We start from the raw sequence: 27,911 nt of genomic DNA on the forward strand, positions 1-27,911 counted from the left end.
TCAGATGTTTTTCAGTCAATAACTTATGTGTTCCACGCTGACAGAGTCACACTCACGTTTCACCTCGGTAATTAATGGTCCACCGCTGGACCGTCACGGCTCTGTCCGATGGCAGACTCATTGTCTGAAATGGGCCGTCGATAAAAAAAAGAGAAAAAAAAAGTCCAGGCTTGATGACCATTTGCAGCAGGACCTGAACACAATAACACAGCTGGTGTAAACAAAACAAGCACTCTGCTGGTATCTGAGAGCGTGCATATAGCCCTGAATGCTTGTAAGCCGAGAGGATGAGCAATGTGAGCGGGGAAGACTCAGACATCTGCTCTGGCTTTTGAAAGCGCTCACAGATGGACCGCCTCGTTAGTCTAGGTACGAGGTCCTACATCAAAAAGAGTTTAGACACACAAAACTAAGAGCTGGAAGGTCGTCGGAATGAAGCGGCGACTTTAGAGCCGCACGACCGGGATGAGAGTCGCTTTAAATTATTTCATGCCCTGAAAATATAAGCACAGATGTAGGTCAGCCATATCACCACTGACTCAGTCTGGCAGTGGACAGAACTGCAAATGAGATACAGTAGAAAATGAGAGCAGCACGTATGGAAATGAAAACGCCTCTGCCCTTGGAGATCCAATGAAGACAAATAAACGCTAAAAATAGTTTACGAAGGAATGATTATAAGTAGAGGAAAAAGAGATCACAAATTCCTTTTAAGCCAACACATCAAAGAAATACTGGAAAAGGATAAGCATCCTGTATATTTAAAGATGAACTATGTTTAGCTCTGGTAAACTACATACGTTAGGTCAGTGCAATAGCCTTGCACGGAACTATCTCCGCTACCAAATAGCCGGTGACGCTTTTGACTCTCAAAGGGCATGAGTATCATGGCACCAAGATAGCGCTTGTTTAATGGTTCTTTTAAATGCCCTTGTCTTCGTCACAGGGAATTTTCCTCTGCTTTAAATTCATTATACTTGTAACACCTGTTCTATAACAGACTTTGACTCATCATGTCCAAGAATGCATCATCTAAAAGATGAGAGACTGGTTCCTGGAGTCTCTGACAGACAGATTACACATCTGAGGAGAAGCCTTCTGACTTTGTAGACAACACTGAGATAAGACATATTCCTGGCATACAGTTCTGGGTGGCCGGTACATTGGTGAGTAGACTGCCAACTGGAAATACAATATTTAGAGAAAAAAATATAGATTTTTTAGATTGTTGTCCAGTGTGATGAGATGTCCTTCCCTCTAAATCAAACCAGAAAAAAAATTTTTTGTAAATATATCTATTTTTTTTTTCACGCCAGACTTTCATTTTCGCAGAAATCAACGGTGCCAAGCAAGTTAGGCCAACAAAGCTGTTCTTTTAACAATACCGCTGTTGTGTCGGGGAAGAAATTCATACTTGGCCCCGTTTGTTACCGTGTACTACTATGTTTAAAAGAGCTATGAAATTGTGCTGGAATTCTGCTTGATTTCATGTTGTCATTATGAGTTCTTCTGCGTTGCTATTTCTGAATCCCATCATGTTCCACATAAAATTGCTGAGCCATAACCTGTCTCTTTAAAAATGTCTGACTGCCGTATTTCAAAAGTCTGCTCAAACCACAGTTGCATGCTCTATCATCCTTACAGTTTATTGTAACATTTTATGTTGTATATTTCAGGACATGAAAAATCACACCCTGTTTTATCCCAGTTTTGTCTTGTAACTGTTGAAAATGAATGAGCAATCTTACCCTGACTGAAAATATTGTGAATTTCTTTTCATCCTGATACACTGAGCTGTTCTGTATGCAATACAAAATGGCTTTATACACTGTATGTTATATTGAGGGTTTTCTGATTTCCGTCTGCTGGCAAAGTCTCGGCATCAATAAGTCAAAAGACTTGCTGATTGTATGGATGATGCAGGAGTTTCAGAATTGGTGAAATCTGATGAGGAAAGATGTCTTGTGAATTACCATTGGGAAATAAATGAATGATGACACATATAGTGTCATTTTCATGTTTAATTTCCTCCCTGATGACTGACTTGAGTCTGAAACAGCTGTGTCTAAACTGTTACTTTTGATGCTGCATTTACTGATATGTGAAAGCAATTTTTTTCAGCACAGCCATCCAGCAACACGAATAGAGTTATAGAGGGAAACAGACTCCTCACTAATTCTGTCAAACCCTTTCAAACCCTGACCCAGTCAGTTACGGTGGCAGGCATGATAAGGGTCTTTCAACCATGCTTCTTAACAGCTAAGAGCCACAGGGTCCTCTCATAGACTCCTGAGAGCTCCCAGAAGCACTTCATCTTCAAGGACATGGTTTTTTCCTCACCCTCTCCACCCCGGTGGCTGTGAGCTTTTCCAGATCAGCCTGCGTGTTGTTGACCTTGTCCAACCATTAATCTCCATTGCATGGTTTTTTTTCCCACTCTGTGGGGGGAGAAACACTCAGAAATATACAGCAGTTCATATTTTTAAATGACTATATCCTAAGTTCTTCTGATATTCTGTTATTCATTTGTGAGCTAGTATGGACGAAACTGTCAGTGCTGTGAACTGTGAAGCTTTTGGAAAGTTGTGTTTTTTTTCTCTCTCCTTTTTTTTTGCCTTACTTTTTTGCCCTACATTTAGTGTTTACTTGAGTCTGGCTGAGATAGGTTGAGCCCTAAGAGTAAGATGTTTGTTGTGATGGTTGAGCAGGTGAATCCACAGGGGGAAAACATCAGATGACACCACTGGAGTGTAATTATTCAATCTCCATATTACCTTAATTGCTTTCCCCTGCATTTAAATAGCCTGCTTTATTTCAAAGGCAGCACAAATAATCACATTTATTTTCTCACCTTCTAACATGTAAATCAGCTTATTAAGGAACATGTATTAGCCAAACATATGTGTCGAACATCTGACAAAAAAACTGAAAAATGCACTGAGGAAGTGATGATCCCTCAGACAAACATCCTCTGTGGATTTCATGGAAATTTCCAGGTAATTATCTAAGTGTATATATTCACAAGACTGCAGAGAAAGGCTATACTATACACTGCCGACAAACCACTAAATCAAGACAAAAATAAGTGACTTTTTTTTTTTTTAACTCTTTAATTCCAGGAGTTAATCCCCTCTAACCAAGTCAGAGTATTAAATTCAGTCCCTGTATGGTCACTGAAATATGATCAACAAAGCACTGAGAAGGAAGCATACACACGAGTCACAGCGAGTATTCACCGGTCTAGTTGGGATGTGATGAGTTGCCGGGGGGATACGACAAGATTCCTTCAACATGATGGCGGTCTCATTCTGCCAAGGTTGCAGGAAAACTGCACCACTGGTGTCTACACCCAGCTCCATCCTGTGGAGGCAGTCCGTTTGTCACAGCTGGGCCATAGCACCCCTCTCATTAACTCTGTCTCACTTCTGCCTGGCATTGTGTCTGTCTGCCTCTACTCTGCTTTTACTGCACAAATTACACCCCATGCATGTGTGATTAATTGGTTCCTCTGGAGCCAACAAATTATTTATGATCCCACCCTCCACATATCTTAAGACTCAATAAAACACGCATTTCAGGGATCAAGAGACTGATTTTTCTCATCTGCCTCTCCATTGGTGGCACCCGTGAGTTGTTTTGAATCTAATTATATAGCGGGTTGAACTAGATCGCTTGTTATTATCTGAATTTCCAAGCAACATGTGTTCTTATCTGATTTACACTCACACATTTCTGACTGGCTGCGTCTCAGCTCAGATGAGTGTGCTCAGCGGGTGATTGATTGCCAGACACACCACAGTTTGAAACCGTTAAAAGATTTATCACCTGGCTTAATATAGTTTGAGGCATTTTGGAGGGTTGGGTAACTAGTTGGAGTTGTGTTGAATGATTATAGAAAGTCAAATTGTGTTCAGCTCAGATGAACCACTTGCTTGCACTTTTTTTTTGATACCTCACCTGAGAGTGTCCTGCCTGAATGAAATACATTCATCACAATGGTTCATTCAAGTTGATTATGATTCTTACGAACTGTGATGTGAATGTCTTATCACACGAGCTGTTTAGCTAGTTGCGCTCATATCTTTTGACTGCAATGGTGTGTTTGTGCGCTAGATTTGATACAAAAGAAGTAAGCACACGTGTTGACTGCGTGTTTATTTTGTCAAGAGCACACAATGCCTTTACGCAGCTGTGGACAGTGATAATGTAATTTCGCTACACTTGTACTGGCCAAATGTGTAATTAAACTCTTAAAAAAAAAATGTCAAATGTTCTCTGAAACAGGCAGTATGGCTCTTATCTTCACATTTCCACATGTGTGGGTGTCAGATAGGTTAAACAGTCCCACAAATATTGTATAAATCAGTCTAATTCAAAGCATTCAGTTTAACATAGACTGCGCACAGTCAAGGAGCTGCAAGTTAAAACCAGTCAATGGGAACCTAAGGAGCATCAGAGGAGAATCAGTGAACCACTAACACTGCTTGAATCAACAAAAATAGTCTAGATGAGAGATACTAAAAATATTACACACAGTAATGCAATACCGATGTCACAGACCATGTCATCCTAAATGTTTTAGTTGTAATGTCAGGAAAGTTTCCTATTCTAGGACTGATCCTTCTCTTTTTTCTTTTTTTTTTTTTTGTCTCATCCTTCAACGCCCATAAAATAGCTTCTACTACCTGTCTGATGTGAAAGATTGTCAAAATATGCTCCATAAAGCAGAATCCTTTGATGTGTGCTAGACACTGATGTGTGTGCATTAGTTTAGCATTTTAATGTCTCGCAAGCGGAGTTTTTATGGAAGAAGCAGAGGCAAAAAAAAAAAAAAAAAAATCTTAGAGCTGTCTGTACAATACAAATGGTTTATGCCCTTGGATCAATAAACAGAAAATTTATGCAGTAAAAATTCCTCAAGATAAAAATGGCACTGCTTCTCATTTAGGAGAGATGAGTCTCTAAGTTTCATTGCTTTTAAATGAACTCAAATCCTGATCATTATGGGCAATCTGCTCTGTTACGGTTATTTGGTTATATGGTGTGTTGGCTGCTTTTTGAGAAAAGAAAGAGCTTTTTTTTTTGTTTGTTTTTGTTTTGCTTTTCCTCGTCGGAGAGTGACGTTCGTGTTGTAACTTGCTGCTTTAGACCTCCTGGCATTACTCTGAACTTCTGTGTTTCAGCAGCACCATCTGACCGATGTGTGTGTGTGACAGTGATGTTTTCATGAGAATGTAAACCTGCCCAAAGTGAGGAGGGAAACCAGACATTAGCCCCGCAGGCCCTTCCGTGCAACCGGCGCGGCTTTGTAAAGCCGCTTCTCGCTTGACTGTAAACACTGATGATTTACCCTGTGGATGTCAGACCCAGACTAAAAACGTAACTTCAGTAACGACATGGTGATGATAAATTCGAATGGTGTTGTAAAGCTCATACCTTAAATATTATCGTTGCGGTGGGAACTCGCACTCCCAGTTCTTTTCTCGTGACTAATTCCGAAACACCGTCAGATTCCGGTGTTTGGTTTTTGTTTTCGTCTTGTTTCAGTTCTTAGCGTTACATATGATCTTAGATATGACATGTAGGTTCTAAGGATACGTGTTTATTTACGGTATTCGAATTAACCAGCAGTCACTCTGCTGCTGCAATTTGTGAAGTTTTACCTTATTTTGGAAAAAAAAAAACCAAAAACTGCTATAGGCACATTTTTATGACTTACAGTATGAAGCAACGCTGGCACTTGAACGTCAGCAATGACCTTGGAGGAAGTGGGGGGAAAGCAAGGATAGTAACTGTGCGTGGACTGGAGAGAGACATAGCTACAGTGCTACGGTTTCTCCTAAGTGTTTAGGGAACGTCTTCTTTGTGTCAGTCTTCTGTTTGGCTAGTGCAGTAGTCGTTATACAGGCAGCCCAGAGACAGGGAGAGAGAGAGAGAGAGAGAGAGAGAGAGAGACAGTTAAAAATAAAGGCTGAATTTTGGGAGGTTAAAGAGACTCAGGGTGTGACGAGTTGAAATTGCAGGGTGTGCTGTACTAGATTGAAGTCTGCCTGACTCTGCGGCTGCCCAGCCCAGAGCTTCTCTTTAAAATTCCTCCTGGCCTGACTACACATCACTCACGGTATCCCGCTATGTCACTGCTCCAAATGAATTGTTTTCTCAACCAATATGCAATTGTGGCTATCTACCCAACAGCTTTAATCTGACTTCATTCCCGCATTTCATCAGCTTTTGCCTTGCCTTCCATTTGTCAAGTCGTCAAGTGTGGAGTTACCAACTTCAAAAACAGTGAGCACACACCACAAACGGAGCAGATTTGCATCTCAGATCGGCGCTAGGCGGTTGTCCATGGTATGACAGATGCTGTCGGCTGTAATGTTCGTTCTGCTGGAACTCTGTTGGTTTAACAGATTGAGGAGCAGTGGTCCTGAAACGAAGCATTAGCTTTGTGATGAGAATCGTTCTTTCTGACTGAGAAAAAATATCAATAGGGGATAAGCAGGCTGCTAGCGGAAAATACCTTTTCTTGTTGAAGAACAGTAAATGTTTACCAACTGACATGTACATGCTACACCTGGGAAACTGCTGGAATAGCTATTTGCTCAAACCCAGATATCCTTTGAATGCCTCTTTCGGCATACTCTCAGCTCTCCAATTTCAGATCCGAGCTAAACCAAAAGAACTTGAGATTTTAGCCGAGATATTTTTCTGTAACTTAGTTGGAAAAAGAAAAAGAAAAATACTAGCTGTGAGATGTACTGAATATCGACAACCAAAGCATGCCATCAGGTGCAAAACGAGACACATTTGTAAAGAAGCGCTGTCAACCCCCCCCCCCCCCCCCCCCCCCCCCACGTCTGCATGGATACCCTGACCTTCCTAAGGTATCTCTCTTTTTTTTTTTTTAACTGTTTTGTAGAATACCGTAGCTAGAGCCAACAAGAATCAGATGAAGACAGAAAATGTCCTTACAATAGATGCGCCAGCTGTACCTCTTTTTTTTTTTTTTTTTCCTTTTTTTTAGTACTAGCGAGCCAGCGTGGAAACGTCTCTTTAATTATGTATTGCGTATTATGATGCCTGGAGGCAATATGAACTAGACGACCTGTGTTTTGTGGTTTCCAAGCCAGATGTTATTAGCGCATCCTCAGCCCAGACAAGATTTTAAGGCGCCTGTGAGAATATCCATATCAGATGAGAGTTGGAAGTTTCATTCTGTGAAAAATAGACGAAAGGAATATTTTTAGATTGATTTTTAGTAGTACTTAGTAGCATTAGTGTCATGCACTGTGTGTGGGAAAACGTGCATATTTTTTCTCTTACTGTTTCTACTGCTTTCTGCTCGGCACTGTGGGGTAATTGTGTCTGCTAACGTCACAGCTCTGCCTTTATTGGTTTTACTCTTAAGTAAAGTCTGGGGTTGAACTGTCTGGCTTAACGTCTGGTGTATTCGTGGACTAGGGAAGACATCTCCACAGTTGTGTGATATGTGTGTGTCCTCAAGGAGTGTGTTTGAGTTCATCAATAAAAGCCATCTGTCCAAACATGGCATGACTGTACAGGGGCAGTGACCACACACTCGTGCACCCCGGGGTCTATCGATTTGAAATATATATATTATCCCTTAAGGCCCCCCCCCCCCTTCATGTAATGGCCACAACGCCTGTCAATCACAAAACTCTCTCAGTCTTACAGTTTCAATCTTTGCTCTTTTTTTGTGAGATTCCATTCATTCTAGCAGTGCATAAAGACAATGTGTTCAGATGGAAGGAGATAAAGCATTTGGGAGGATCAGAAATTTGAACAGACAGGAATCCACCTATTGATTCATCGTCTAGTTTTGTATTTACGACAGCACCGTTGGCGAGCTCTGTACCTTGGCATGGCATCCACTACACATTTATAAATGTGGTCGACATTTTATTGTAGTTAGGAATCACAGACACCCAAAGCAGTGATTTTATTTTATGTCCCTTAAGCATTGTCTACATTTAATGCTTGTAATGTGCAATTAAGTACAGACTAATATGGCCACACAGAGTTATAGCCCACATTCTATTAAAATACTATCACACATTACCCCTCAAGGGTAAGGGGGAAATGTCTGTTCACCGTTATACTAGAACAGCATCTGGCCTGTTGTCTGTCTCAGACAATGGTCCGTTAAAGCCCATTGCAGCTAATGAACATTTGTAAGTAGTTGCGTGGGGTATGTATTTGGTTCTGAACTTTTCTCAGTTGGTAATCTGATATTTCCTCCTTGTGACAGATGTATCTAGTTACTCAGACCTGGCCACTGATGGACAGGAGATTACATCTGAAATGTTTCCATGTAATATATATAGATAGGGTGAAAAGAGATTTGTATTTAGTGACAATGGAATTATGCTTTTGGAAGCCGTTCAGAAAGAGTTAAATAATGATTTGAAAACACTTGTGTGTTATTATTTGCCATCAGTCAAGCCGAATTTTGCCGCTGTTTTGTTTTGTTTCTGTCAGAAAACAGCTGCATATCATTGCCCATGTGCTTAGTAAACAAGTCAACACGCAAACACAAGTTTAATGGACTTTCCCATTAGCCATTATCAGCTGTGTTAGTTCCCAGCTCTAAAGTGATGTTTATCTGTGTTTGTTATTCAGTTTGTGAGTGTGAGTGAGTGAGTGTGTGCATGTGTGCATGTGCGTGCGTGTGTGTGTGTGTGTGTGTGTGTGTGTGTGTGTGTGACACTAAAAGTTAGCAGCAGGGATGCAGTGGAGAAGGTCACGGTCTTGCTAGTGAACATTGGCTCCAGACAGACTCTGCCAAACAGAACACACATGCATGTACCGAGACAGAGGAATGCAGCCTAAAAATATTAATGCACATACGACAGACATTTGTCTCTGCCTTACAGATAACATCAACGTCAACGGCCTCCATAAACCTGCGTGACATTAAGACATGAATCAGTGACATTATGTGCCGTATGCCGCTGAATCACGCTTTGAGATAATTGATTTCAGCTTCTCTCTTCTGTGTGACTGCTTCCATAATATCCAAAGTGTTATATGGAGGGAAAAAAGATTTACAGAGGATAGAGAGCTGAAGCAGATTTGACTGACATGCTTTGGCAAAGCGGTCAGACAGGTGCTTTACATTAGAGGGTCAAAAGTGTTCAACATTCCATTTCACAGACCTCAAGTCCTCTGTCAAAAAGAGAGACTTCACTCTTTATAGCCCTTGCTGTATGAAAACTAAATAAATCCATTCTGTACATAGCTCAAAAGAGCAGAGGTTTCCTTCAGCTTGATGCTCTGTGTGAAAGAGAGAGGCCCTTAAAGAAACAGAATGTCGCCGTCTGTGCTGGTGCCGGTATGTGCACTATGGAAGAGGAGTCCAGGCTCTATGCTGATTCATGGGCCTGAGGTCAAAGTGGAGAGGGCAGAAGTCACATAGTCAAGTCCTCAGCTGCTGCGTGGACTTAACTGTCCCTTCCCCCTTTCACATGCACTCTCTCTCTCTCTCTCTCTCTCTTTCTCTCTCTCTCTCTCTTTCCTCCCCCTGTCTCCTTCTCTTTTTTCTCCCTAAATCAATAACAACCTTTTGTTATTTTCAATATTTGGTGTCAGTGCTATATTTTCTCTATGTATTTTTTTTTTTCTATTTCTTGCCTTGCAAATGAGTTGTATTCTCAGTTAGTCATTCAGCTTGTCTGTTAGTCTGTCAGCAAATCAACCAATCGTCACATTCTCTCTCTCTCTCTCTCTCTCTCTCTCTCTCTCTCTCTCTCTCTCTCTCTCTCTGTCTCTGTCACGTTAGGTCTTTTTTTGCAGATGCCCAGAGCTCTGAGCCCAGGCCCCTGCAGAAGTGATCATTGCTCGGACCCCCATGGCTCCCCCAGCCACGGGAAACCCCTTGGCCCGCTGCTTGGTCCTGATGCACAGCCTGCTGGTCTTGCTGTCCGGAGGTGTGGTGGGCAGGGGTGGCGTGTGGGCGCCAGAGACCCCTTGCCACAAAGCTGAACATCCTCTCATCTCACACGCAGGTCAGTTCATGGATGCTTACGCTCACGTTTATCCACAACCGATGTATGTTTCAATGGAAGCATGTTGCACAGTGGCTTGATGTGGACAAACTTAGTCACCTACCCAGGAACGTATATATATATATATATATATATATATACACATACATCATTGAACTCTCTTAAATGAAAAAAATAGATTGTAATCAGTGTAAATTTAAGATCGAAAAGCCAGAAAGTAATGGCTCAGCTGAAAGTGAAAGCCTCAGGGGACCCTGTCTGAGTAATGGAGTGGAAATAGAAGGTCATTGCTCTATAGGCAGCTCTCTCACATTGCACAGGGCTAGCGAGGGTAAAGCCCACAGCTAGTCTATTGAGCGTAATGAAGCCGCAGAGGTGAGGGACTGACTTCCTGATGTGATCTGCTCTCCCAGATGTGATGGGACGCCATAGAGACGTCTGGGTTCGACCATGTGCGTGTGCTGCCTAATGTTCAACTCCTCCCTCATCAGCCCACTCCATTAAGCTTTGCCCTACCCCTCACACACACACACACACACACACACACACACACACATACCCAGGCATGGGCACAGGGATACACACAGAGGGAGAAAAAGAAGGAGAGAGAGAGAGAGAGAGAGAGAGAGTGCTATTGATGAGCAGTCCATTCATCAGATGTACAGAGTGAATGTAGCTCTAATGGCCATGAAGCCCAACACTGGCTGATGGCTGTGTCACCATGGATACGAGTTAAATTCTGGTGACAGTATAAGGGAGGGATTATTGGGGAAAATTCTACTGCCTTGGGTTATCATATCAGTGCAGTCACACAGGTTAAGAGAGTACAGAAGTTTTAGGGAAGATGAATAAACTTCATTTCCTCGCAGTTGGAGAGTATATGTATCAAACCGCCTGTGCATCAAATGATCTCCACTTTACCCATTGAGCAGCTGCCCTGCTGTGTTGTGTTCTAACTATTCAGGTTTCCCAAACAAAACCTGCTCTTCCACAAAGACATCTATATATAACCTCCGGACCACGGGCTATTTGCTGGACTTTTTAATACACTTTCTTCTCTGGTTCCTAGTGAATTGCTCCACCTAGACTTGTAAAGTAGACCTTGTGTTCCCTTTCTTTTTATGGCATTTGACTTTTTCAACTGGATTCTAGATTATGTTGGCTTTTAAAACAGGACTACCGATTTAGTCACACCAAGCTGACCAGTTACCTTTTTGGGGCATTAGTATCATCCTGCCTTGGAACCCCTCTTTATAATAGTGAGAGTATTTAGCATTACCAAAAATTAAGTATTTAACAACGGTTTTTTGGGGGGTTTTTTGCCTCAAAACGAAGTAGCAAATAATCTAGTTAAACCTTTCACAGAGTAGCAGCTCACATGGCAGTTTTCATTGCAAATGCTTCACTGAGGAATCGGGTTTAAATGATGCCAAATACGGGAACTAACAGTTGTCACCATTTGTTTGTTTGTTTGTTTGTTCACCAAGAAAAGGTAATCAAAGCTTTACTGCACCCTCCCTGTAGCAAAACAAATATTTAGGCAGGCTTTTAAAAAAAATTTTAATATCTATAAAATGAGTCTGAGACGGCATGTGTTGGTTGCAGCATCCAGAGATTCCATCCCTAAGTTCCGCCCTGCTCCCTGAAGTGGCATGGTGACACATTTCTTCACGAACCACATAATCCATGTGGACGAGAGATCAAAAGCCTTTAAGGACATGATGGAGTGTTTGTTTTCTGCTGGGAGAACCGTAAAGATGATAAATATACACTCAATTCCAGTCATAATTATGCAGAGAGTTGTTATATTCCCATGCTAGATCTCCCAGTATGGATGGTCCCTGGTATATTATTACTGCAGATACACTCTGCTCTGTGTAGAGCTGCAGTGTTGTGCTTAGAGACGGACTTGAGATCAAATGACGTGGCCCTTGGTGCCATGTTTTGACTGACACCAGAACGCTCGCTGTGCTCACTGTGATCAGCAGAAAATTTTAATGTTGCTGTTCAGCTATTTTGCATTCTGAGAGAGGAAAAAGAGACTCTTTCTTTTGTCATAGATGACAGGTACACATTCTGTGACCTTTGTGAATGTCATATGGGTAGGTTTGACTCAGACAGTCATACTGTATTTTCACTCAGCTCTTAGAGCGAAGGGAATGTAGATCTCTTCCTCGTCTGCAAAAAAAAAAAAAAAATCACTGCAAAGCCTTTTTTGCCTAGAGTGAGAAATGTTACTGTTAGCAATGCTGAGATTAAACAATAAGGCCTTGTTTCAAGTGAGCATTTTCAGTTCAAGGAGTCCGACAGTGCTTTAAAAAAGGTGTTTGTAAACAGTTTGACTATCACTGTGGTCATGACTGTATTTGCAAGTGGGCTTTCACAGGTAAAGAAGTAAGCAGGAAATTTAGGTACCAGCAAGAGACTATAGATGACAAGATGTGCCCCAAATGACTGGCTACTTAAGTATAAAGATGTTGTGAGAGCAGACACAAGTAGATTGCCATATCAAATGCAGTGTAGCTACCGGTAACAACCCTAACAACAAAACCAAGGCAGCTTAATTGGCCCCTTGGGATGAAGATTTTATTGCTCCTGTAGCACTGTTGTAACATGCACTCTTAAGTGTTGGTCGTAGTCTATTTGTGCCTGTACAACTCTACAACATGACACACATGCAAAATGAGATGGAGTGAAGACATCCAGCGGTAGAGGCTTAATTCTTCCAAATATCTTGCCTATAAAAACTTAACAATGCTTTTCATAATCTTTTTATATGATTCTCTGAAGTTGAATAAAAAAAAAGCTATTAACTTGTCTTGTTTTGATATTTTTCATATCAGTATTTTCTGCCTAAACTGTGTCAATAAGATAGACATTTTACTGCATGCTCTCTGTGTGGTTTCTAAGTGGTAGGTTTTATTTGATCTTTCGTCGCCTTGGGCTGTTCCTCCACTGTAATTTTGGTTAGAAAGCTATTAAAGAAATACTCACTTTATTTTTTTTACGGTAAAGTACAAAAAACATGAAAGGGCAGACATACATGATGGGAATATATATATATATATATACACATGCTGAATTTGTTAAGCTAATGCATGGCAGAAATCTCATCTGGTTCTCTAACAAGGCAGAGGCAATTATATTTAGGTTCATTTCGAGTTAGAGTTTTTGGCACCCAATGAACCTCAAGATAAACTGTGGGTAGGATTTGCTACAATTTGACATGCAGAGACCTTGAAGGCTTTAAATTGCTTCCATGCTGAGCCAAATCCTTTAAAAACACATGTGTCATTTACTGCAGTCACACAGTAAAGACTGTAGAGTCTAAACAGACCTCTGCTCACACCAGATGATTTGTCTTTCAGCCTCTATGGAAAAAAAAAACAACAACATACTTTTCAGTTGTCATGCGTCCATTATGTCACTGGCAACATATCACGCAAGCATTAAAAATGGAAGGAAAAAAAAAAAGTCCCCCATACTCCAATGCTTTTCTTGGGCTTGTGCCTCAAGGTTTGACCTTGTGTCATAATAGAGCTGACAAACTTTAGGATTTTTTTTTTCCCCCTAAAACTTCACCGTATGATCACCAACAGTCTGGCCTTAATGCTTACTGCAATTAGTCATCCTGCCCAGGGCCACGTTTTCATGCTGTCACAGTAGGGGTGGATGTGAATGACTTACAGGAAAGTTTAACCAAAAAAAAAAAAAAAAAATCCATTGCTCTACATCTTTTCAGCCATTACCCCCTATACATCTTATTTTAAATAGAGTGGAAGAGTGAGGTTAACCTGGCTTAATGATGTGTTAATGTGCTTCTGAAGGAACCTTGAACACCAAACTGAATTAGCAGTTAACAGACATCATTACATTACTCACCCTCAACTCTGAATGCTCTGTTTTTATCAAAGAGCTTTGGGGAAAAAATCATCCCTGCTCTCATGAAATTATGGGTCCTTTACTTGACAAAAGACTATAAATCTACTCATGGTGTCTCTACATTCACTTAAAAGTGGCCTTCTCACTGATGTTAGGGTCACTCCAGCAGGGATTAGAAGATTTATGGAGGAGAACAGGAGTAAGTGAAGCTGTGAGGCCTTTGGGAATAGCTGCTGCATTTGTATGCTCCGAATCCCTTTTCTTAGAATGAAAAACAACCCCAGCAGTAATATTAGAAAGCACATCCACAGTTGCCCCCCCCCACCCCTGAACATTTGAAGAATACAGACATTTCCCAGTGAGAAAACCCTCAGCATTATCTTGTTTATTTATATCGTTTCCACTGATAAAAAAAAAAATCTGAGATCAGCTTTATGCTTTGTATTTGTGTGTGTGTGTGTGTGTGTATCCCCTTCAACTAATCAATCCCATATGCCTTATTGGCTTTAATAGTGCACACTATGCACAAAAAGATGTTAAAAACCCGAAACAGCAAAAAGAAAAAGAATTTCAATTATTATCTTTCATTTGGAATTTTTAGAGTCTGTCTTTCTTTCTTTCTTTCTTTCTTTCTCTCTCTTTTACTTGTTTTTTATTGGTCTATACGGTTGCGGTTTTAAACGTGGTGATATTACCATAACTACTGTATAATTTTATACAGCTTCTCTTTGACCTTATGTCAGTTGTTAATGAATCCAGTGGGATGGGATTACGTAACAATAGGTACAAGTCCTTTGACTCTCTCAGAATAACATGTCTGTGCTCATGTAGCCAAATCAATCCACAAATCCATTTTGTCATAAAATGTCATGCGTAATGAGGAAGAGGCCTTTAATGGGGCTTCCCCCACTATCCTATTACAGGGCAGCAGGTAGACAGTAGGGCGTCATCTTGGATTGATCCCAGGGCTTTGATATTGTGGACAGGGGTTAATAGGACTGGCGCCAAGTTGACAGTGTTAGGGTAACTGTCACTGTGTTTCTACCATATGACAGATCATATGGCGTTTTCCCAGAGGTCAACAGTGCTCTTACAGGCCTTCCATGTGCTATGTGTCAGCTTCCATTTTTCTTCACTTGACTCCTACCAGAATTGCAGCACTGTCACACTTGGTCTGTGTGTGTGTATGTGTGTGTGTGTGTGTGTGTGTGTGTGCTGTGTGTGTGTGCTGTGTGCTGTGTGTTTTTCTAACTGAGATCTCTCTTATTTGCTTCGCAGAAATTGAGCCTTGGATCCACTGGTTCAGAACAGAGGGCACAGTGGATTATTCACAGCTGACTTTTGACCCGGGGCAAAACGAGCTGATTGTGGGAGCAAGGTGATTGACCCATTCTCCCCACTTTAGATTAAATTTGTGGGCCTCTTTCATTTGTATGTGTGTGTGAGTGTGTGTTTGTCTATGTGTATAAGTCAGAGAGAGAGAGAGAGAGAGAGAGAGAGAGAGAGAGCGAGAGAGAGGAAGAAAGGTATGACTGGAATTGTCTCTTGATGTCTGTTGGTATCTGTGTGAGTTAGTATAAATGAGGACTGAGTTTAATTTTGAATTGAATTGAAAATTGATAGTTTATTCCAAATTGATATTCTCGGAAAAGTTGGAATTGACAACAGTCTCAAGCGTGTATATAGAACTGGAATTACAGGGTCATTCCTGTAATGTACATTGAATTAAATGCTATCAGATAGACTAGGAGATAAAATGAAATACAATTAATTCAGTACATTTGTCAGTATCGTAATACTTGACATAGGGTCTTATGTCTGATAAGCTTCATTTTCAGAGAATTCAGAGAATTTCTTGCTGTAGCTTCATGCTGTAGACAGGATCTCGGATTTCTGCCAGTATTATGAAACTGAGTGATTCTGCAAAAATTTCATCAAAACAAGCTCAGTGTGAAAGCAAACCACACTGCTACCAGAGGTGATCTTTGTTTTAGCTTTTTCACTTGGAAGATTTCTTTTGAACTCTTATTATAGATTTGTTATTCTCTTCATCTAAAGAAGAAGCACACTTTATGTAATATACAAAGACCAATTAAATAGTAAAGTTGAATATTACCTTTGCACCACACAGATATAGACTGGTTACAGAAGACACGCTGCATATGTGTGGGGCGAGAAGGCTTTTAAGGGCGGCACGATGGCACAGTGAGTAGCGCTGTCGCCTCGCAACAAGAAGATACCGGATTTGGTTCCCGGCCCAGCTGCCAGGGTCCTTTCTATGTGGAGTTTGTATGTCCTCCTTGTGTCTGTGTGGGTTTCCTCCCACAGTCCAAAGACATGCAGGTTAGGGGAATTGGAGACACTAAATTGCCCCCTAGGTATGAATGAGTGAGTGTGTCTGCCCTGTGATGGACTGGCGACCTGTCCAGGGTGTTCCCTGCCTTTCGCCCAATGAACGCTGGGAAAGCCTCTAGCACTCCCTGTTTCCCTAATTAGGATAAGCAGCTTTGAGAGTGAGTGAGGAAGGCTTTTGAAATATTCGTTTTAACTAGAGATGCTACTAGAGATACAACACAAGAATTTTATGCTTTGCCCGCAGGACCAGCTCCACACAAATAATACAGCAGACTAAACTTTTACTCCCTGCTTTGCCAATACCAACAGGCACCACTGAGATTTGAAGCCAGGAGCTCCTGTTTACTAGACAGGGGCTTTAACCAATTAAGCCACAGTGCCCCATGCATATAACACAGTTCTATGGGGACCAGACAGCCCTACTGCACTGTAGCTGTCTGTTTGCTGGGTGTCTGCAATTAGAGGTTTCAGAGGGTTTGTCAGCAGGCTCCCATTACTTGTCTTCAGGAACTACTACCTATTTGAGGAAGTCTCAGTGTTAATGCTAGACTCTGGATCCCAGCTTAGAAGCCAGAAAAGTCAGTTAAAGCCACAGTACCTGAGGGCCCTTGTCTCTAAAAGCACGCAGCCAGGCGAAACGAGGTTCAGCCACGCGGACTGTTTTTGGCACTGAACCGCAGCAACCTGTGACGCCACCACCAGCACAGACAAACTGGGGGCTAAAAGAGGCATGGGAAATCAAACCCGGGATTTCCTGTTTACAAGGCAGGCACGTTATCCAACTCAGCCACAGCATCCCTGGTCTTTTATTTGTGGACGACCATGAGAAGCACTCAACTGATTGCTACTACACTGGAGCAAAACACAGTATTTGACAGCATATATCTACTCAGATCCCCGTGAGACCTCTCAGCCATTTGTAGGCTAATTCTAAACTCTTTTTTTACACTGACTTGAATCCACAGCCTTTAAACAGGTTCACTGTTTATCCAGGAGCCCAACACACTATCAACAGATCACAGAGCCCATTGTCTGAGCAATCCAAGTTTCTTAGTAACAGTAGCTATGTGGCTTTTTAAGTCATGTAATGTTATAGACTGTTTAACACAGGGTCCATTTTTATGCCCATGTCATTTAACATCGTAGAAACACATTCTGGTGCATAAATACTTGTAAATGATTAAGTATGCGTTTTTGAAAGTTTCCAAATATATCTGAGCACAACTTTTCTCGAGTTCATTTAAATAATTGAAAATATCCAAACCCAATATCCAAAGTTAAGGATATTTGCTCAGTTACTATAAAGTAGAATTATGTTTCATTTTATGAATTTAAATTTAATATCCTGTAATACCAGTTTAATTCAAATTTGATTTCCCCAGTGTTTGTTTCCAGTCCTAATCCTTCACTTCATTTGTCTTGTCCTCAACGCTGGTTTATACATAAAATAACTCCAAACCCTGATTTATATTAAAAAAATATTGTATCTACATATAAAATACTACAAATATGGTTATGCTGCAAATATTTTAGAACTTTCCTTGCTTACCTTGATGAGGCCTTCTAAATAAAGGTGTCTATCCTGCTCCTTATGTGAGTTAGTTGGGAATCTCTTGTGTCATGTTAGAGCGCTGCTGGTTTATAGATAGATTCATTAATGAGAGTTGACACCCAGAATGTGAGAGCAAGAGTGGATGCTCTGTGTCCAACCCTAATTAATGGGTCTGATGATTCTTATGCAGGCTTCTACACTGCCCTGCTGCACATCTTTGGCCAAATTAATCTCATATTTTCTCATCTGAAATTATCTTTGAGAAAAAGAGAGAAAAAGCCTGTCGGTAGCTTGGAATGTTTCCAAGCAATTATTTTGTGACATCTGCAAAAGTAGTGTGATATGAAGACCTCTAGCATTTATCTGGTAAGAGCCAACTAAATAATTGCTTTTTTTTTTTTCCTTGGGATACAGGAATAAGAACAGTATACGTTACTCGTTCAACATATCCAGTCTTCAAGGTTTTATTCTTTCTAAAAAAAAAAATGTGTTCTGAGGTACTTAGTGAGTCTCAAGGTCATCTAAGGTCATCCAAATAATATATCTTTTAAGCATTAATCGCAAAAGATATCTAATAATAATAAAAAAAACCACACACACACACACACATACAAGAGTAATCATAGTTAAATGGCTCTCAGATGTTTATGCATTGTTCTTAAGCAAACTTGGAAGTGAGTGTGCAAATGATATTTTGAATGTTCATGAGCCACCTCCAGGCACACTTAGCAATTAGACTCACAGTATGACTCAAAGTTTCAACCTCATTTTTATGACACATGCAGTTTTTTTTTTTCTCCCCACAGAGGCATTTTTAACTCTCTAACACAAAGCCTGAAATGCTTCTACTTAAATTTTCTTTGCTTAGTTCATTTTCTTTCAGACTAGCATATTGTTTCCGCTTATTGTCTTCTACAAGGTGATGACTGTCAATATAATTCTCCTCCAGAGGGTGTAGGGGATGGTTACAGAGACAGGAGGATGAGCAAACAAGAGACAAATAGGACCAGCTTAAGCTGTGGGGATTTGCTAATGCACTTTAGATTGAAGTCCAAGGAAGTAAATGGCTGTGTCAAAGAGACTTGTGATGGATAGAGTGAGACTGCACAATGATTCAGTGTGAAAAAAATAAATAAATAAAAGCTTTAGTCGACTCAGACTTGAGTAGTCTGGTTCTAAAGCAAACATACAATAGCAATTTCATGAAAGAGATTAAAACAAAGCATCTCAGTTACATTTTATGACAAAGACCTGTCGGGTGTGCAGACCTACCTCTGTTTGTGATGCTTAGTATTTTGAGTTTAGACCGTTCTGAATTCCCACTGCAGTTCAGTGGGAGCCAGCTGAGATAAGACTCTTGTCCTGTCAAAGCACTGAACAGAGTGCCCTGTTCCTTCCAGCTGAGTTGCTAGTCCCTGGAGCGGATGGGTTTTCCTGCACCACCTCCATAGCCCTGGCCTCACTCGGTTTCACTGTCTGGCCTAATAGACTGTGTGTGTGTGTGTGTGTGTGTGTTTGTGTGTGTGTGTGTGTGTGTGTGTGTGTGTGTGTATGTGTGTTGCCTCCCGTCTAACTGATGTTTATCAAGGTCACTGAGCAAGAATTTTTACAAAGCTATAGCGGTACTGTGCTGTATACTACTATGCTCCTGTTTGACAGAACTGACACAAATCTCACACAGCTAACACCAATTAAGGTGAGTTTAACAGAGCTTTGACAACTCACGTAAACAAATCTATACATGCGGTAATATCCCCGGATTAACAAACATGCAAGTGGACGTATTGTTTAATACCTTCAACAGAATCCCATTTGGGTCTGACAGACAGGGAATGTATAATGTCCATAAGCCCTGGCCTTATAGCCCTCACTGAGTGCTAGTGTCTCAGTGTCCTCAGAGCAGTAGTGATGGTGATGAACTGAGGGATCTAGAGTGGTAATGCAGTAAAGAGGAATCAATACAGCTGTCAATACTGTAAGTGGGCTTTAATCACAGCAACCTGAGCTGTAATGTACTCATCATAGCAATATGTGCCCTTATCGAGCCGTCTCACGGATCAGCACTCAAATGTGCGCAATTACATTTGGAAAGAGATGTCTATAGATTTTCTAAAATATATGAATAATCCAAGTCTCTTATCTTGTATGCTTTTTTCTCACAAAAAATAAGTATGTATGAGTTTCACAGAACTTTGAAAAGCCAATAATCAATTAAGTTAATAATAAAATTTCTATTTAAGTCGTGAGGGTTGTTTAGTGCTGAATGTTTGAATCAGTGTATTCAGACGTGACATACTTGGTGCCTTAGGTTCAGAATTAGTTCTGACACAAATCTCCATCACCAGATGCCTGATTGTCCTCACATTTGTATATATAGCAAAAGTTATACATTTTGGGTTGGATCCAAAAATGCAGTCATCGAATAGTGGCAAACATGTCCCTTTACTTTGGGAACCTTTAACATGGCAGACTTTCCATTCTTTAAGTTAACATTTTTTCAGCACTTAACAACTCCAATACCATACAAACACAGTGGCCTTAGGCAAGGTCGAGCCGTTGTTCATTAAAGTGAGCGTACGCTCTTTGGTTTGCTGTTCGTTTTTCTTTTTTTTCTTTTTTTTTTTCACTCAGTCGCACACGTAGCCACAGGGCAAATGCACCCTGATTATATGAGAGACCAAACTCTCTCACTGTGTCTGCCCAAATGAAACAATCAACACACCAACATGTGAATGTTTCATTTAGTTGCATCCAACGTGTAAACAGCCCATGCGAATGCTCAAACATTCAGCATTTCTGCCCTTGTTGCTTTCATCCACCTTTACATTCAGTCTTTCATTTTGAAGGCCTGGGGTTTCAGTCATGCCACCTGCCATGGCTTCAATAGACTATCACACATGAATACGCTAGGCATACTGCAGGCTCTGAAAAACGCTGCCCATCACAGCAAAAGCCTTTAAGTCACTGTGGCATAACTCTTTCTCAAGCCCTTTGGGAAAATAACACACTTTGTCTTTTTCTCTTTCAGAAATCATCTCTTCAGGCTACGTTTGGAAGACCTTTCATTGATCCAGGTGTGTGAAAATATCCCTTTTTTTTCTCCCTCTCCCTCCTCCTGCCTCCCTCTTTCTGTGTCTGACAGGAAAAGTCTGACTAAGAGGCACTTAGGAGGTTCTAACAGGTGTTACTGGTACTGTCTGTTGCTCCCAATTATAGTGGCATTTCAGACTATGATTCAGGAGACAAAATGAAAAGCTGTGTCTTGGCACAGCAGAGTTAAAGCCACATGAAAGTATTGCAGCTCACATTAATGCTTCATACATTAAAACAAGCTCTCAGAGACAGTTGTCAAATTCCTCCTGGCTATGTTAGTCATTCCTGGGGTTTTACAGCTCTTGCTGAGCTGTTATCTTTATGGCTGGATTTTTTTTTTTTTTTTTTTTTAATAATCCACTCATTCATTCATTTTGCTGCCTTCATTTTCTGTGTAAGACAGAAACACCATCCTCCTATGATACTGTCAGTAATATTATACAGACAGATATTCAAAAGATTTACAGATTATAGCCAAGAATGGACAAGATGCATCAGATCATATTTCCTTTAGTGGAGCTTGGGTCATGGAGAACAGCTCTCTCTTCCAAGTGTGTCATGTTGTTTTTATAATACTACTCAGACTATACTCAGGTTCTGATGATTAAAAAAAAAAGGCAGAGATTGGATTCATGCATTTTAGAGGAGCATTGTGCTATTCTCACAACTGAGGTTGCCGCTTTGTGAGGGGGAGATCTGTGAGATTAATTGATTGGATAGTCCAAACCGAGAGAACTAGGTTACTTTGAGGACAGTCCTGGGAAAAAAAAGAGTGAATAGTAATAACAGAGGAGCATGTGATAGACGTTGCGAAGTTATTCCTGATGACCAGCAGCCAAAAACGCTTAAAAGTGGGCTCACTCAAGAAAATAGAACTCAACAATTACTAGATCTGTGTGCTGTTCACCCTTCAAACCGCTGAAACGGTCAAGCCTGATTTCGCCCCCATTATTGGTCCATTATGGTTAGCCAGCCATTTAACCAGTAAACATTTTTTTTTCTAAGTGCTCGCAGTAAGCACATTTGTACTTTGTTGCCCCCTGTGGAGTTAAACATCTTGTAACCCAGCAAACATTGACACATTTGAGATTTATTTGGCTTCTGTCCCAGTATAGAGGAGTGGGATCCTTTCATGGTGTAGATGGGTAAGACACTGGTTCTTTCCATGGTGTGTGATCAGCGGGCTCTCCAAGAAAAGAGAGTGACCCCCCATGGAGAAAGCCAAAGGTCCAGGAATTGCAGCCTTTTGTTCAAGCTTACTGAAAGAAGGCTTGCATCACAAATATGAGTCTGGACAACCCCGCCCCCCTCTTCTATTCCTTTAGAGAATCCTCTATGCTTCTCTCAGCATAGAAGCTTTTGTGATTCTTCTGGCCTCAGTAGACCCAGCCTTAGGCTACTCACTGAAGAAAAATGTTCTTATAATCTGTTTCATGGACTGACTGCCAATGTAGATTGACCTGAGGCATGTTTTCTTGTTTGCATTTGATGAGATGTAAGTTGAATGTTTTTAAGAGCATTGTCTTTACATGAAACATGGTTCTTCCACTTGGACTGAATTGTGAAATGTTGGATTATTTAGATAGTGGGATGATTTTCTTTTCAGGCTCAGTAAAAAATGAGAGAGCACATTTTTACTTCAGCTGTTCTGTTCATCTCAAATTAACTGTGTTACCAGCTGATCAAAGAGACCTTAAAGTGAATGTTTTTTGGTTATGCTGAATAAAATACAAGGAAATCCTTGGAAAAGAGATGTGAAAAATTGTTGCTTTTATCTCTCATTGATTTTCTCAAAGATTACATCTTTCTGAGACACCAGTGCCTCAGTAAGGGAAAAAAAATGTTATGAGACACTATTTCCTTACATTTCTTCCTTTTATATCTCAGGACATGATCTTCTAATGCACCACAAGCTTATGCAAGACAAATTAGAAATGCCATATGTCAAGGCATATGTAATTTACCTCTGCATATATGATGCGTTCTGAAATGCCTAATGTCTAACTCGAAAAAAGACTATTCTTTGAAAGAATCTGTTACCAATCCAATATAAACCATTTCATAAAAAAAACTGGGCTGATATTAGTGCACTTGAAATTCTGTAGAACAGTTTGGTATTACGGTGTTATTGTAGTGATATCAGGTAAAGTAAACATTCTGTGTATGAATGCCTGTACAACGGTATTTCAGATGTAGGGTTTACACTGTATTGATTCGGTCAGTGCCCTGATCTCAAGAACTACTTAGACTACTTTTTCCCTCATAGGTTCCTTTACTGTGATTAAAAGCAAAAGGTATCTGAGCGAGGACAGTCTCCCACAGTGCACAGGTTTGCTGTTCATCTGTAATTCATGGGTCGAACGGTGAGTCAGTGTCCAGGAAAATGCAGTAGGCTGTGCTTTCTTTTTCCAGAGTCCCCCTCCTGCTCACAGCTGCTAATGGACACCAATGGTCAGGCACCTGCTCAGTTACAGTTATTGCCAAACAGATAGTGTTCTTCTTCAAGTCTGTTGCAACAGGTGAAGATGCTAAGGAGTGTATGGTGTGGAATGGCACAGTGCCACGACTCAAAGATATCAGAGGAGGCGTCAGAGTCTCTCACAGAGACTGAGGTGATTGCTGTGTCAGGGGCTGTGATAAATTAAAAAAAAAAAAAATTTCACATGACTGTAACAGATTTCTTTTTGGTTTTGTTTTTTTTTTTTTCGAGTGAGATTGTCTCCTTCGAAACGAATCGTTAAGTTTGCATGTAATTAACACGCAGGAAAAGTATTTGTGGGTTACCCAAGTAAACCATCAAACTGTTCTCTGCACATTAAATCAGCAAATACAGCTATCGCCTAACAGAGAGACATATCCCGAATATTTCCCAAATGGGCTCATTGTTAGCATCACTGTCTTTCCTTTGTGTCTCTGTTCAGACACATCCAGCAAACGCTCACACAGCTCACATACTGAGCTCACTGATGTCCTCCTTTCCAAATGACTGTCCTCCGTGGTACTTCCCTTTGGTATTTCTTTTTTGGCTGTCATCTTTGGGAGAGGTATGGCAGATTGTTTGTTATTGTTTAAATGTCTCACCTGGCAGTATGTGGAACATAGAATCAGGGCTGTGTTAAGAGGAATGATGTTTGTGTTTATTTTCTCTGCAATTTTGTCATCAGCAAAACTATAAGATAAATGTGGTAATGAGGTAAACTGATTAGTGCAGAGTAACGGTGTGGCTCTGAGGAGAATGTTCTTGTCAGCTCCAAGTCTATGTCTCTGTCTCTGTCTCTGTCTGTCCCTCTCTCTCTCTCTCTCTTTCTCTCTCTCTCTCTCTCTCTCTCTGTCTCTTTCTCCCATCCCTGTGGATATTTATTTCTCTATGTCTGCTTCGCTCATGGGAGGAGTATACCACGCTTCTAAGTGAGACCCAGAGTGACCAGTGGCAATGCGGATCCATTGTTCCTTCCATATGCCCACATGGTGCCGCTCATAGTGTGCCCAGTGCTATCCACCTAGCTCAGCTGAATTTACTATTGTATGCCTGGTGTTCTCCTGAGATCAGAACATATTGTACTAGTGTGGTAGCACTTGCACTCCTGAAGGCATTGATTAATTGCCATGGTGAATTTTCATTGTATTCATACTGCACTGTTTTGTGGTCTTCCTCCTGAGCTTCCTTGTTATCATTTTTTTAAAATCAAAACATAGATTTTTATAAAGCAATGCAGAGAATAAATCTACTAAGTGTTTTTGCGCCGGTGAATGTTCAGTCAATAAATACAGAATGAGATTATTTTAAGTGACTCCGTCCCGTGGGGCAGAACCCATTTTGAGGTGGCTACCATCTGAACTCAGACTCAGGGGAACGTAACAGGGGCGTCTCTCCGGCACTGCTTGTTAACCAGTCACCTCAGGGACTATAGCTGTGTGCCGACTAGAAACGTAACCACCATTCAGCTAACATGCTCTAGTCCAACTCAGCAAGCATGAGCCTAGTGCAGTACTCAACTTAATGTATCTCAGTGTATATCTGCTTAGCACAGTGCCCTGGGTACTTGGGCTCCTCAGGCGTGGTAGCCGTCCTGCTGGTATGCTCTGGACGCCCGGCCCTCGGGCAAGCTTTTTACATTCACACCCGCTGAGAAAATAGTTATCACAATGATTTAATCCTGTGTTCGGCAACTTGCTCTGAGGAGCCAAAGCCCAGTGCGCAGTTTGACTCTGTGGTGTATTCATACAAAGCCAGTGCGTTCTGTTCCGCAACGAGGTGACTGTTTTCCTGATGGATGCTTATCGTGCCACTCCTTTTATGTTGCACGCTGCTCTAAATGCTATGGCTTTGTTTAATCCTCGGAGCTTTTGTTGTTGGGATTTTTTTCCGTACAGAAAAGAGACATATTGAACAAGCACCATACCATTATTTGGTTTTATACAGATTTGTGTAAAAGCATAGGTTTTGCGTTCTTGTTATTAATGTATCGTTAAAAATTTCAAATGCAACATAAAGGCCAATTATGAAAGCCAGTATCTCAGCCTCATGTTGAATTTCATTAGCCTGTCTCTTGCAATTACTCCCCGTCAGTGAAACAATTACTTTAGCTAATCAGCTGCAAACAGAACACTTGCTCTGATTCCTGAGGCCTCCTAATTCAATTGTGTCCTGTAACTCAGTCATTTAAATGCATGGAATAAAGTATATCAGAGGACCAAGTCACTGAACAATCTCCCTCAACAACTCTATTACGGCAGCCTGATCAGCAGAGGTACTCCGGTTCCTCAACCATGTCAGTGTCTGGCTATCAGACTGTGGTCATAACAACGACTTAGCAGGGAAAAGCCAGTGGGATTTCCCCCCATTAATACACATAATTTTATGATATTTGTGAATCTTAGAAAAAGATCCGTTTTAGCTGGTGTTGAGGTAACAAATGAAGTACTATGTTCAACTGGTTTTGACAGTTATATCACAAATTGACACGTGCTGTTCTTTGTTCTTGATGTAGAAGAGATATTACCTATTGTTAGCTGTTGGAATTCGGCATTCACTTTTGAAAACATGATCTTTGCACTGGATGTGTTGATTTATGAGATATTTGAAATTTCCGAAGCTCAAATCTCGAATTTATGCAGTACATAGTGGTTTGCGGATTGAATGTTATCCACGCGAGTCCTCACTGGGATAAAGTAAACAAGTGATAGGAAAGCCTTGCGTTCAGGTTGTTATTGCACTGTGAGTTTTGGCTCTGCCTGTGACTAATACAGTAAATCTGAGCGTCTGTGTGATGAGAAGAATGTTTTAGTGTAGTGGCGGGTACTTCTTCCTACTTGGCTCTGCTGTTCTCCCTCCCACCCGTTTAAACACAATGGACTCTCAGTTAGAAGTATGCTACTGACTCGACAGGGACAATGGGTCAAGTCTGCTAATCCAGGCAAGGCAACGGAGTAGAAAGGCGTGAAGACAGAATTCTTCTTCAACCTTCCTCAAATCGCGTCTGCAATTTCAGAATGACTTTGAATGCGTGGGTTTTGTGTTGAGTTTGATTAGATACTTGAGGTGAATATAGTCTTTGTCTTCAAATAAGCCATGAAATTGATAAATTATGTTAATACAAACATGCCTTTCAAATTTTGTTTGCACAAATTCCATGAATTCCAAGAACTTAGTTTCGAAACATAAATGAATAATGGTTATTGTCTGCTTTTTAATCAAGGAATAATAAGTTAGTAATTTATTTATAGGCAAATCATTTTGATTTGCCTCTTGACAACGGCCATTTATAGTCAAAGCTGAGTAATATAACTCCACCAATAAACATGCCCACTGCTGAAATATGGTTCCGCGAGATTTCATTGTTTAGATGTCAGTGACCATTGGCTGGGTTATTTGTAGGGGCCGACAATACCTCATTTATCAAGATTATGACTTAGGTAATTGCACTTCATCTACATTTTACTGCATATTAAAAGCTTGCTAATTGTTCCACCTGGATGTGTTTGTGTGAACACAGACTTTGTCATGTTGTTTTGTCAGGTTCCAGATGTTATGGTTTGATGCAATAAATTGCCATGCCATTACATCAGATATCCAGTCAAGGAAATGGCAGTGGTTCAAATTTACCCTCACTCCTAATACAAGCTCCCGTCTCTTCTTGAGAACTCTGGTCTGGTTCGACAGTCACGGCCTGGCAGCTAAAGCGTGATAAACCTGTGGGGGAACGTCATTCAAAAAACCCTCCGGATGAGACAGCAGATTGCTGCTTGATGATTCCGCTCTTAGTGTTACTGATTTCCACCGAGGGGATGGAAGAAGATAAAGGTTTGCATTATTTCCTGCCCCCCTACAGGCCTGTGTGACATTGCAGTCCAGACTTTCCTCATAAAGCTCTGATAAAAGATTCTCAAGGTCTATTTAAGGGAGGAAATGCAATAATGTTGCTGAAGGGCTGTGGCGAGACATTGTTTGAAAGGATTTTAACGTCTTCCCTCAGTTGTTTCTTTATGTAAAACATGCAGCATTTTTCAGTAGATATGTGAATTAATGGGTATTAGCAAACTGATTCAGACTGAATATTACTCATTAATATATCTCATGTTGCACTTAATTGTTTTAATGTTAAATTACCGTAATCACATTTCTCAGATAGTTTTGTTAAATTGCACTTATTTTAATGAGTATAGAAAGACAGTCAGCTTCATCAATAAAAGTTTAAAATAAAAAAAAAATCATATAAATGTAGAGCCTGGGAATATAACCTCTTTCAGTAAAAACCTCATTTTAAATCTCAATTCCTCACTTACCGTGGAATTGAAAATAGAGCCCTGGTTTCCTCTCACAATCTCAACCTCATCTCTCAGTCCTACCCTGCGTGCCCTGCAGCTGAAAGTCTTTTGTGTTTGCCTTAGAACGGCAGTGAGCGAATATGCAAAATTATCCTCTGAGATCAATTCACCCTCTGTGGCCAGGTTCATTTATCCTCAGTGACAATCGATAACGCCCAGCTAAACAAGCTTGTAAA

General features: G+C 40.7%; 1 protein-coding gene and 1 non-coding gene across 2 annotated transcripts in view; one reads left to right on the plus strand and one right to left on the minus strand.

Annotated features, from left to right (window-relative positions):
- Positions 1-9,868: 9,868 nt before the first annotated feature.
- sema5a (sema domain, seven thrombospondin repeats (type 1 and type 1-like), transmembrane domain (TM) and short cytoplasmic domain, (semaphorin) 5A) overlaps positions 9,869-27,911 on the plus strand; it is a 58,298-nt gene continuing 40,255 nt past the window's right edge. The window contains exons 1-3 of the mRNA XM_030767557.1: positions 9,869-10,025; positions 15,186-15,285; positions 20,843-20,888. Coding sequence (XP_030623417.1) covers positions 9,869-10,025; positions 15,186-15,285; positions 20,843-20,888 — 303 coding nt within the window. The remainder of the gene's footprint in view (positions 10,026-15,185; positions 15,286-20,842; positions 20,889-27,911) is intronic.
- On the minus strand, positions 16,570-16,643 carry trnat-agu (transfer RNA threonine (anticodon AGU)). The gene has a single exon. It is a non-coding gene; the product is annotated as a tRNA-Thr (tRNA).

The sequence above is a fragment of the Chanos chanos genome, chromosome 3 (assembly GCF_902362185.1).
Source record: "Chanos chanos chromosome 3, fChaCha1.1, whole genome shotgun sequence".
Lineage (NCBI taxonomy): Eukaryota > Metazoa > Chordata > Actinopteri > Gonorynchiformes > Chanidae > Chanos > Chanos chanos.